The 13,016-nt window shown below is 36.8% G+C and overlaps 1 protein-coding gene across 1 annotated transcript in view; it reads right to left on the bottom strand.

Moving 5' to 3' along the window:
* LOC133752666 (uncharacterized) overlaps positions 1 to 13,016 on the bottom strand; it is a 381,981-nt gene that overhangs the window by 115,133 nt on the left and 253,832 nt on the right. The window contains exon 14 of the mRNA XM_062183055.1: positions 10,860 to 10,875. Within this exon, the coding sequence (XP_062039039.1) occupies positions 10,860 to 10,875 (16 nt within the window). The remainder of the gene's footprint in view (positions 1 to 10,859; positions 10,876 to 13,016) is intronic.

Here is a 13,016-nt window from a genome sequence, read left to right as displayed (position 1 = left end):
AGGTATAGTCAACGTGATTGTTTTTACTAACTTGCTATGGTATATTTTTTTTTGACAGGCAGAGTGGACAGTGAGAGAGAGACAGAGAGAAAGGTCTTTCTTTTGCCGTTGGTTCACTCTCCAACGGCCGCTGTGGTAGGCGCGCTGCGGCCGGCGCACTGTGCTGATCCGATGGCAGGAGCCAAGTGCTTATCCTGGTCTCCCATGGGGTGCAGGGCCCAAGGACTTGGGCCATCCTCCACTGCACTCCCTGGCCACAGCAGAGAGCTGGCCTGGAAGAGGGGCAACCGGGACAGGATCGGTGCCCCGACCGGGACTAGAACCTGGTGTGCCGGCGCCACAAGGCGGAGGATTAGCCTAGTGAGCCGCTGCGCTGGCACTTGCTATGGTATTTTAAGTTTTATTTTAAAAGTAATCTTCGGGGTTGGCGCTGTGGTGCAGCGGGTTAAAGCCCTGGTCTGCAGTGCCAGGATCCCATATGGGCGCCAGTTCGAGTCCCAGTTGCTCCTCTTCCCATCCAGCTCTCTGCTATGGCCTGGGAAAGAAGATGGCCTAAGTCCTTGGGCCCCTGCACCTGTGTGGGAGACCTGGAGGAAGCTCCTAGCTCCTGGTTTCGGATCGGTGTAGCTCTGGCCTTTGTGTCCAATTGGGGAGTGAACCAGTGGATGGAAGACCTCTCTCTCTCTCTGCCTCTGCCTCTCTGTAACTCTGCCTTTCAAATAAATAAATGCATCTTTATTAAAAAGTACTCTTTAGTATACTAAAAGTGCTTTTAAAATGAAGAACCTAATAGTAAGGAGCAACAGTGATTCTTAAAAGTGTTGTTCCTGGACTAATAGCATCAACATTGCTTGGGAATTTTTTACGAATACAAATTCCTGAGGCTCACTCCAGGTCTACTGAGTCGGAAGTAGAGCCCAGCAATATCTGTTGTAATATCAAGCTCTCTGGGTGTTTGTGATGCATGCTAAAGTTTAATAACCACTGGAGTAGCTTATTGATTCCCCAGAAGATAACAGAGAATTATAACATCCAGAAATTAAGAGAAAGGTATTTAAAGGAGTTTGGTGTCCCTGCTTAAAAAAAAATCCTCACAGTCTTTCCCAGGGCTTTCCCTGGATACAGGTTAACCCTAGAAAATGACTGTTTGTAGAATTCCGAAGCTAGTTCTATTTAGAGAAATTAGATATCAGAAAGATTTGAAATTATGGTGACCAATCTTACAGTATTTTGAAGCTTTCTGCCTTTATTACTAAACATAAAGATTTGGGTTGCATAATGTGAGAATTTAAAATATTTTCATAATGGCACAAAATTTGAAGAACATTTTTGCTTTTTCACATTCAAGACATTTCAGAATGTTTCTTTATTTTTAATATGAATGTGCATCACATAGACATCATTTCTCATACCAGAATGATAAACACCCATATGAACACACACAACCATGCACTTTCCTGCTTAAAAATGAGTATTTGTAGGTGTGTAGAGACAGATACAAAGTACATTTTACCCATTCTTCTACTACCTGTGAAACAAAAAGTGCTTTTGGACACTGTAGTTGGTTTTGTTTAATGCCATCTATGTGAATTTCGATATTGTTAGCAGCACTAAATTTTGAGTGCTTCCCATATGTGTCGAATAGAAAAGATTTTTAAGGAGGAAGAATACTAAAACATCTTCTTGGTATTTTAAATTTTAAGGTGAGGGTATGTTGAAATTCACACGGTAATCTAATTGTTTAACCTAGGGAAGGGCTCATCTTTGAATATAAGGGATTATACTCATGTGTCACATCTCTTATTCACTAAGATGAAGAAAGCATTCCATGGAAATGAACTCTAAAGTGTTTTCTGTTAATTTAGTAGTCTAGTATGGACTATATTTCAATCTGCTTTATTCCTTATTTGATTAGTTTTCAAATATGTTCTTTATTATGACCTAATTAGTCTGTTGCACGGGGCCAACGTATGCTTTTACTTTGAAATTCACATGTTATATCTCCAGAATTTTCCACTTGTTTTAAAGAGATTTCCTGAAATCATTGTCTTGTCTTATCTCAAATTTAGTTTGCTTATGCTTAACACATAGTTATAATGAGTAGTTAAAAATTGAAACTCACTTTTATTTCTACAATGGAAATATTGGATGGAACTGGAGATAGGAACAAACATTTTTTCCTACAAACAACAAATTTGTTCAATATATTCTTAAGACTCTTGAGATGTTTGCTTAAAGTAAAAGAAAAAAGAAACATAAAAGAACTTGTAAAAGAAAAACAGGCATGAAAAAATTCCTCATTGTCCACAGTTCCAGATTTTGATCAAGAAATTGAATAGAAATAGAAATATTTTGGTAGAGACAGGTTACCTTTAAATTCAATCAGGACACATTTGGAATAAGTATTTAATTAATTAACTTTGCCTAGGAAGCAGTGGTACCCAACTTTTTGCCTCTTGTTCTCGCATATCAGATGAATATAATTAGCTTCTAACAGTAGTACTGGCTCATTAAGTCAATTATGAGAGTTTGGGGGGGGGTGCCGGCAATGTTATGCATTTCTGGAGGGTTGGCAGGATAGATCAGAATCTAAGGGAGAGTGTACTTAGATGAAATAAGTCCCCCATGTAATATGCTCCCCATACTGATGGTAACTGCTATAAAGCAATGCATATCTGCTCCCATCATTTAATGAAATAGATGTTATTGAACTGTATTCCTGAAAAGAATAGCAGTTATGTAGACGCTTGAGCATCCTTAATAATCTCATGGCTGTAGTTTTTATGACGATTTTTAGGAAATCATCAGATGAGAGCTTAGCACACTCTTTAGACTTACATGATCTATATATCAATCTCTTGTTATTTTTTGTCCTCAAAATGATTAGTATTTTACCTTAGACTTTTGGTTGTTTTCCCTAAATGTGAGAGACCATGCCCATGTAAAACTCATTGCAAGTGATTAGGTTTACTGTTAGAGACTACATTCTTGAGGGAGTCCATGGATCTGTGTGGTCACTTCTTAGTGTCCTATAAATTTCTGCTCACATGTACATGGAAAATCCTCTTTGGAATCAAGGAGTGTGATTTCAGGGTGACTCCTGAAGTGCAGCTTCTAGGTACACTACCCTTTTGTAGGGTCATGACAGAGATGTGTCAAGAAAGAAATGAACCAGATGGTGATATATGAGAAACCAAGTTTTGTACCCAGTGCCAGAAGGTTCTGTGTTTCCCTTTTCCTGACAACCCTGTTGATAGTGAAGAGAACACAGGGAACTCTTTAAAAGTTTCGGTGGGGGAGAGGGCAACATATAATTATTTTTGTATTTTTATTCATGAATTGAGATAAAGGATTTAAGAATATATTAAGCAATTTGAGAAGCGATTGAAACTGGTGGTTTCTTGGGTGAGGAAACAAAAACCCTTTAGTCTTTTTAAGCCTAGTGGAAAAAGAGAAATTAGCTTTACTTTGCTGTCATACAAAATACTTTTCTGGCCACTATCTAAGTCAAGGATAGTATTTTATTTCATCCCTTTATATGATAGTTTTTATTTTAGTTCTCATCTACTTGAAAGGCAAGAAGACAGAGACAGAGACTGATAAAGGAAGATGTCTTCCACCTTCTGGTTCACACCCAAAGTGCCTGAAACAACCATGGCTGGGACAGGCCTAAGACCAGAACTTCCTCTGGGTCTACCATGTGGCTGGGAAGAGCCCAAGAATTTGAGCTATTCTCTGCTGTCTCCCAGGATTCATTAGCATGAAGTTGGGTTTGAAACAGAGAAGCCAGGGCTCAAACCCGCACTCCAATATGGAATGCATGTGTCCAAATTGGTGGCTTACCTGCTGTACCACAACACCTACCCCAAAGACAATATTTTTCATGAAAAGCACTTCTTTGTGCTTTTATCTTTATCATAATATTTCCAGCATCTCATGAAACACCGTCATGTAATGTCCAAACTATCCCTCTTTCTATCTCAATGAAAGTTCAAATAAATAAATTTTTAAGATCTGTTTTTCATAATTGCACATTTTCAATGTGTGCAAAAAATAAAACGTATGGTTTGAAACAGCAACCATGGAGTTACTAGCTGTCATCTCCTTGTTAGCCTGCCTTTAGACTCACCTCTCCTATCAAGACCATAAAATAACACCGGATAAATGTTTTTAAAGTAATATTTACATTAAACCATAGCCTGAGTAGGAGACTCAGTGACTACCTGCTGGATCATTTGCACATTGATGCATTCTTTTAGACACTCAATACATATTCAATACATACTACATGACATAGTATTATGAAATGTATGTATGTTGTGTGTGTGTGTGTGTGTGTGTTTGTAAGAACAGGGTAAGAGAAAAAGAAAGATAAGAAATGAAATTAATACAGTTTTTGCTACCAAAGAGCTTATACTCATCATGTAAGGAACATAAAACACATAAATAGCTACAACAAAGAGTATAACAATAGCTCAAGAAAAAGTATGGAGATAATGATATATGAAAAATATTATAGAATATCACATAATAATGTAATATAATATGATATTAATTAATAATAAATATTACATAATATGACTAAAGGACAATAATATAAATTCCTTAGATTGGCATTTAGAACTGTCCATAATTTGATCCAACCTTTATCTTTGCCTTTGTTTTGGAAATTTCATGAATTATCTTCCTTTTTTATGCAATCAGGCCTCCTTAATACAAGTTATGTTAATTCCAGCCACAGTGCCACAGTGCCTTCCTTGCTATTTCCCCATCTAGGTCATCAGTACCCTCTACTCCCACTCCATTCCTCTCTAGATACACGAGGGCTGTTATACTTTCCGTCATGAGATCTAGAGAAAAGTCCAGTCCACGTTTATATCTGTTCTCGACTCTCAATGCTTCTAATAATGTTCATACCAAAAATGTTAGTAGTTAATATATATTCTCTGGACTTGTACAACTCAGGCATATCACATCTACTTAGGTAGGTATACAGTTCCTTTGGTTAGCAAAGACCATGGCAGTAACACCCTTCTCACCTTAAGTAGGATAGCTAACTATTATTGGGAGTTTTTTTCTGTGTCAGACACTGTTCTAAATTTCCTATATGTACTATCATATTTATTTTGTGAAGATTGGAAAGACTAAGTCACAAATCAGCAGAGATTTGCTTACTAGAGAGAGTATGAGAGAGAACAGGGTTTGAACTCATTCTATTTTCAGAGCCCATGTTCTTAATCATAATGCTGCCTCCTTCACACGAAGCTGAATACCAAGAAATCACTCAAGGCAACTCAGTTAAATGCTATTGATTGATTCCGAGGCTTGAATATGACTTAAAATGTCTAACAAATAATTCTGTTATTTTTGTTGTTTACGAGTTTATAGACTCAGACAAAAAACACACACAATTTGTATGTGTTCCATCATGAATACTTGAAGTTGCTCTATAGTTCTTTATGAGGAAAAAGGTTGCCCTATCAGATTTAGTTCTTTCATGATAAAATTTGTCAAAGCACCAAAATCCAAGTGATATTGAAAGATTTTGGGAAGAATAAACAGAATACAACTTTTAGTGGATAAATTATTTTGAAGATGTTGAAGAAATTTCAACTGATAGTTTTTGGGTGTTGTTTGGTGTGCTCTGGCGCCACCACGCCCCAACCCCAAACCCCCGCCCCCGACTCCACGCCCGGCCAGCCCACCTGGAGCCTTGGGCACGATCATAGGAGGCCTGGTCACGACTGAACGACCTGCTGGTGCCGGTCCCTTCCCCCGCCGTAGCCCGGGAAGGCAGTGGAGGATGACCCACGTGTTTGGGCCCGCCCCTGCACCTGCATGGGAGACCAGGAGGAAGCACCTGGCTCCTGGCTTCGGATCGGCACAGTGCACCGGCCATAGCAGCCACTTGGGGAGTGAACCAACGGAAGGAAGACCTTTCTCTCTGTCTCTCTCTCTCTCACTGTCTAACTCTATCTGTTAAATGCTCTTATGTGAGCATTTTTTAAAAAAATTACCCTCCAGGAATAATTTTCTTACAACATGCTTTCACTAGACATTCCTCAAGAATCAATATCACCTTCTGCTGTCAATTAGATCAAGTCCAATCTCCACAATCTGAATGGTCAATGACAATTTGGCTGTACTACAACAATTATTTCATCAGACATATTCTCTTGTGAGTACAACCTCTGTTATAGTCAGAGCTGCCACTTCATTGTTCTCTGCCTACAGTTCTCATTATCCTTTCCCTGAACCTCTGCCAAGATGTGGTCACATCTTTAACTGTAAGTGTATAGACTGTAGAATCTGGGCACTGTAAGGCTCCTCTGAGTTCACTTATTCCAGATGAAGAAATGAAGAAGAGATAAAGAAAAGTGAACTGACCTGCCCAAAGTCCTGAATTTATTATATTTTAGAATCTGGAGTGTGGTTCAGAAGCTAGGTTGCCTGATGTTCAGTCCTGTGCTATTTCACTGTGCTTCATTGTATTTTCTTATAACTCACATTAAATCTCACTTCAATACATAGCCTATACCGATATAATTTGTAAATCATGATTCTATTTATAATTAACAGCATAGAGTTTAGCATTTGAGTGGAACTAGCATTTTTAAATCCTATTATGTGCAAAGCACTTGGCTAGCAACCTCATGCACATTTTCTCATTAGTTACATTAGCCTGATTGTAGACTTTTGTCCATATTTTGTTGAAAATTATTTAAGGCTGGGGCACATTTTCCCAAATAAGTGAAAGAATTGAGAATCAAATACAAGCCCTCCTGGTCCAATGCATATGACGAAATATTCTTTGGTTTTAAGACATTCATCTTGCCTTTTGTCAAATAAACTGTAAGTATTAGGTTCCTCCATGTATACATAAGACCATGGAATAATGTTCTTTTAAGTTTGGTTAAGGTTAATGGGCATGACTCCTGGAAAGGATATACCTGAGGCAAAGCAGTCACATAGTTCATAACACAAAGACATGCCAAAAACGGAATGAAAAAGTTAACTTCTCATGCCAAAAATTTGAAAACATATGTATGAAGGTCTCCAAAATGTCCATGGAAAAATCATGCATGGATTTAAAACTTTTTGCATCAAAATAAACTCACCTTTTAATTTCATTTTTCATGAACTTTTTGAAGTGTCTTTATATATCACTTTTACTGATTAAAGAAATTATATCAAGCTTTGTTCAGAGTTCTTCAAGCCAGGCTACTATGTGGAAGTGTTTGAGTAAAATGTCATCACACATTAAATGACAGATACCAAAAAGACTATTAGGACCATGGGCATAGTTTTTTCTTTGGTATTGAGAACCTTGTTGCTTTATTTCAAATAAAAACCACTTTCCATGAGATCAAGTAAAAAAAACTCTTTGAATTTATTTTGCACAATGGACTGTTTTCTTGTTTGAAATCTATATAGTAAGCATATGCTTTTTTGCTAAAAAAAACTTGAGAAAACATCCTTTTGTAGAAACTTGCTGTTGAAACACATTCAGTAAAAGGGAATTTATTTTTTAAGTAATTTATAAATATACAGAAAAGACTCAGAAATCAGTGGTTAATTATATATATATAAATTATATATAAATATATATATATATATATATATATATAGTAGTTGTTCTATGTAAAAATTTGGTATTTCTTGAGGTTTTGACTTAATGCAAAGTAATAAAATGGCAGGGTTCTGGAAACCAAAGAGATGGGGAATTTATATAATGAGCATTTTGTCTGAGCCATACTTGCTAGAACCCATCATCCCTATATAAGCGTTCTGGTTCTAGGTTTTTCCATTATTATCTGTAGCTTTGAAAAATATACTTTGTGGGGCTGGCATTGTGGCCTAGCAGGTAAAGCTGCAGCCTGCGACACTGGCATCCCATAAGGGCACCAGTTTGAATCCCGGCTGCTACACTTCTGATCCAGTTCCCTGCCGATGTGCCTGAGAAAGCAACAGAAGATGGCCCAAGTGCTTGGACTCCTGCACCCCTCTGGGAGACCCAGAATAAGCTTCTGGTTCCTGCCTTTGGACTGGCACAGCTCCAGTCATTGTGGTCATATTGGGAGTGAACCAGCAAAGGAAAGATCTCTCTCTCTCTATCACTTCCTCTCTGTGTATGTAAGCTCTGCTTTTCAAATAAATAATTTTTAAAAAACAGAAAAACCAATTTTGCTCTTTTGAGTCTTGATTTTCTTTTTTTATATGTACAATCAAGATACTTTTATCTGTGATGATGACTCTAAAGGATCATTAGAAAGGTCAAATAACGTGATGATGAGATGATGATTCATGAAATTACTAACTCCATGTAATACAAGGAATCTTTAACATTGTGCTGTTTTTTTTTTCTTTTTCTTTATTTGGAGTATATGTTTATATTTGATTTTAGGACATCATCGCCTGGTTTGTTGTTGCTCAGGAATCCATCTCCTCCTTAATTTATCACAGATTTTTATTACCATTCCTACTTACATGCTCAGTTTTTCATATTTTCTATTCCTCAATTTGGCTAAAGGCACAACCTCCATTACCTATGTCAGAAAGCTTGCCGTAAAAAAAAAAAAAAAAAAAAAAAAAAAAAAAAAAAAGAAAGAAAGCTTGGCGTGATCCTAAACTTTTTTCTTTCCTCCAGATCCAAGTATTCATCAATTCCAAGTCATTTTTTGCCTTAAAGTCTCTAAAATGTGTGCTTTATTCTCCATGCTTACTTATTTCAAGTTCTTTTAAATTAGAATCTAGACTACTACAGCTTTGTAAAACAGATAAAAGATTATTTATTTGAAAAGCAGGGTTTACATACACAGAGAATAAGTGATAGAGAGAGAGATCTTTCATTTGCTGGTTCACTCCCGTCATAGGGCTCCCTCCCCTATGATGTTTCAGATCCATCCTCCACAACCCAAGAGAGTGATTTTCACACAGCACAATTGGGGGGCAGGCATTTGTGCAGCTATTAAAATGGTGGTTAGGATGTGTGCCTCCTATATCAGAGTATGTGGGTTCATGCTCTGGCCCACTTCTGATTCTAGTTTGTACCCTAGGGGGCAACAGATGATTGTGCAACTGGATTGAGTTTCTGGCTCCTGGCTTTGGCCTGGCCCAGCCTGGAATTTAGCAGGCTTTTAAGGAGTGAAACAATGGATTGAAGACCTCTCTTCTCTATCTCCCTCTCTTCCGCCTTTCATATAAATAAAAAAAAATTTAAAGGCACAATTGGACCATTTTAAACATTGTTTGAAATGTTTTATAGATTGCCAATCACTTCTGTGATGATGTCTAAATTTCCTCCTGTGGCAGGCAAGACGGCTGCTTACTTTTCCTATTCTACTTTCTATCACTGCCCCTACATTCTCTTTGTGTGCCAAACTATTATTAGTTCCCGAAGTGTACTGAGATATTTTTCAAATTACGTTACATGTAGAAACTTGAGAATGGAGAAATTAATATTGTTATTAGATGACTGAGGCTTTAATGGTGGAATAACTCTTAAGTGTGGGAAGGTACCAGAAACAACATGGTACTTGTATACACAATCAAGTCAAAACATGGGAAAAATGGGATGATTTACCCAGCTGGAGCCTTGAATTAAATTTAAGTAATGAAAAATAAGGCATAAGAAGAGAGGCTAATTGTGGGGGTCTTCTAAAATGGTTTGGCAGGTAAGCATTGCTTATGTATACTGTAGTCCTCAAAGTGTATTTGATAATCATTAGTCACAAAATAGTGTTTTTGAAGTATACCTGGAAGTCTGGCTATTGTTTCTAACTGCAAAGAAAAGAAATGTTGTTTTCTTTTAGTTATTTCACTTTGGCTCTCTTGCCATTGGGGCTGGCACTGTGGTGTTGCGGGTAAAGCTGCTGCCTGTAGTGCCAGCATCCCATATGGGCTCTGCTTTGAATCCTGGCTGCTCCACTTCCATTCCAGCTATCTGCTATAGCCTGGGAAAGCAGTAGAAGATGGCCCAAGTCCTTGAACCCCTGCACCTTCATGGGAGACCTGGAAGAAGCTCTTGTCTCCTGGCTTCAGACTGGTGCAGCTCTGGCCGTTGTGGCCAACTGGGGAGTGAACCAGCGGATGGAAGACCCCCCCCCCCACTTCTCCTTCTCTTTCTGTGTAACTCAAATAAATGAATCTTTTAAAAAAACAAAAAAACTATACCATTTGTTGAATTTAATCCTTGCAGCTTCAAAGGCAGCTTCCTTAAAACAAACCCATTCATCCATAAATCTTGTAAGTCAAGGGCATATGTTAGCAGTTCTCAAAGTTAACAAGGTTGAATGGGAAAAAAAGCAAGTTAAGCACACACTGCACAAGACTGATGAATCTCAACTATTTTAATTTTGAGTACCATGCTCATAAGAGAATAACCAAGAACATTAACAGTAAAACAGGGACTTATGAGTGATATTAATTCTGTAGTGGTCATCATTAAATCAAAAGCATCTTCTTGTTGAGCCAGAGAAATAAAAGATGAAAAGAATTTCTCGTTGAAAAATCTGACTGCATTTTGAGTCACTAACGACACAAAATTGCTTTTATATGATTGATAGGACTACAGTATGTCTTTTCTTAATTTCAGAGTCTTCCATTAACAAATCAAATGCATGGGGAGTAATTTTCACATTATAGTTTGAAGTAACATTGGTGGCCCAAACAGATAATGAAGGCATTGCTATATAATGGGGAGGGAACATGTGAACGAACATATAATAAACATTGCTCAAGAATCTCTGCAATTTTCGAAGTTATTTGCTCATATCCTCAAGACTTCTTGATTGTGCCTTTGTCTTTTCCATCTCAAGGTATTCTTTTCATTAATCAAGGGCCAAAGTTTTCTCTGCTACCTGTCTGGAGGTTGAGCTGCAATAGGATAAAAAAGAAACTAGGGAGTTAAAAGTGGCAATGAAAGCAAAAATTCGTTTTTGACCTTAGAGTACTTTAAAAGAATTATTTTGTAGAAAATAGTGGATTTAATGACCCTTGAAATCTTCTAACTCTTGCCCCCAAAACTACCATGAATATCTTAAAATCACAGGGATAACATTACTTTCTAAAATACTAAGATGAAATCACAGTAATGCCCATTTTGCAAAATAGGTGATACTAATATTAGATTAATACCAGGGGTCTTCAGAAGATTTATAGAAAATCCACACTATCTTTTTGATCCCATTTCTATGAATTTTTTGAAATACTCTTATAGAATATTTAATATAATTGACCCCTATAGTTCATGTTATTTTAATATATACATAATTATTTTAAATATTTAGTTATAGACTCTGATTCTTTATCACTTTATGGCTGCATGATCATAAAAAGCCTACTCTGTGCAGTCTCTCTGTAAGAGGGTAAAAAGGAGGTCATAGGAATATACTAAGAGGCTACACTTTCAAAGTCACCATGAAGTATTATGTTGGCTCAGAACGGCTTGATTACTTTCTGAATGGAATATGAAGACTGGGTACAAAGAGTGACCTCAGGGTAGGAAAGAAAGGAGAAAGCAATGAACAACAATTCTTACTTACATAGACTGCCTATATTTTTGGTATTTGCAACTTCAAAAACTCTGAATCTGCAACTGTGTGTGTGTGTGCGTGTGTGTGAAGTGATGAGATGGGGCAGATCACGAAATTAAAAACAATGTATAGGAAAAATACTTATATTACAAATGGACTTATGTGGGTCAGAACATATTGAGATTCAATGATGTGTAAAAAATAAATATTACAGTAGTCATACTTATTCCATAATTTCCTTCTTTCCCTATATAACACTATTCAAATTGCCTTCACCTGAAACTTACTCTTTTATTACTGCTACATTCTTTTTTTTAAAATTTTTTTTAACTTTTATTTAATGAATATAAATTTCCAGTGTACAGCTTATGGATTACAATGGCTTCCCCCTCCCATAACTTCCCTCCCACCCGCTACATTACTGCTACATTAACTGAGGAATTCTACTGCATTGTATCAACATTCCCTATCCAATAAACATCTCAGTTAATCCAGGTATCTTTAGAAGGGTTTGGTTGACATGATTCATAAGAGTCATCAACTTTAATTTTAACATATGGTTTTTAATAATTTCACACTTATTTTGTTTGACACCCCTACATTCAAAATCAAACAATAATTTTGAAAAGCATAGTCTACTACTTGTCCCTGTAAGCATATAAAATGGTATATATTTGGATACAGATGCCTAAGTTTATTTCAAACCCGACAGCCATTGCAAAAATACATAGATTGTACAGCTATGGAATGTGCAATTTCCATATTTGTGTCAATGCAGCAAAAGTTTTTGGACCTTAAAATTCTAGTGAAATGCTCCTTGGGGAAAGAAAATCCCTATTCATTCAATTACGTATAGTTTACTGAATGACAAAACTAAAATTTCCCTGAGTTAGTCTCTATGAATTTCTGAACTTAAGCTGATGTGGTCTGATTTTCTCTACCTGCTATATATGATATATCATTCATCCTGTTACTAAAATTGTGGTGGCTGGGCTGAAGAATCTTGAGTTGTCATGGAAAATACATGATCCTGAAATTCCTAAAGAAAGAAAACCAGCGGAGAAAATTTTCTACAGCAGGGGCAGTAAAAATGATGGTCATTAAACTTAAGGTAACTGTTTCTCTTTTGGATTGCTAACTGGGATCTTTGTAGATTAGTGTTTGGCTCAATTTGGAAACCACACATGGTACAGATAAAGGGAGATGCCCACATTCAATTTGAGACACTGATCTTTTATCATATCAACAATTGTTTTCTCTCAAATTTTTCAGAGAGCAATAGGTCACATTGTGGGCAGAAGCTTTTTGACTTGTTCAATACACATTTACTTAGTTATATTCAATTTGAGGTCTTTAATTAACTCATTCCAAAAGGGAAATCCAATTTATTTCATTGTATCTCAACTGAGCACTTTGAAGAATCTATTATATCTACCAAGGAATCCAGCAATAGAAGATCATGGAAGCATTCTAGTATTACGA

Source organism: Lepus europaeus, chromosome X, assembly GCF_033115175.1.
Source record: "Lepus europaeus isolate LE1 chromosome X, mLepTim1.pri, whole genome shotgun sequence".
NCBI classification, from domain to species: domain Eukaryota; kingdom Metazoa; phylum Chordata; class Mammalia; order Lagomorpha; family Leporidae; genus Lepus; species Lepus europaeus.
Note: the sequence above shows the minus strand (reverse complement) of the source record. Positions and strands in the feature narration are given on the sequence as shown.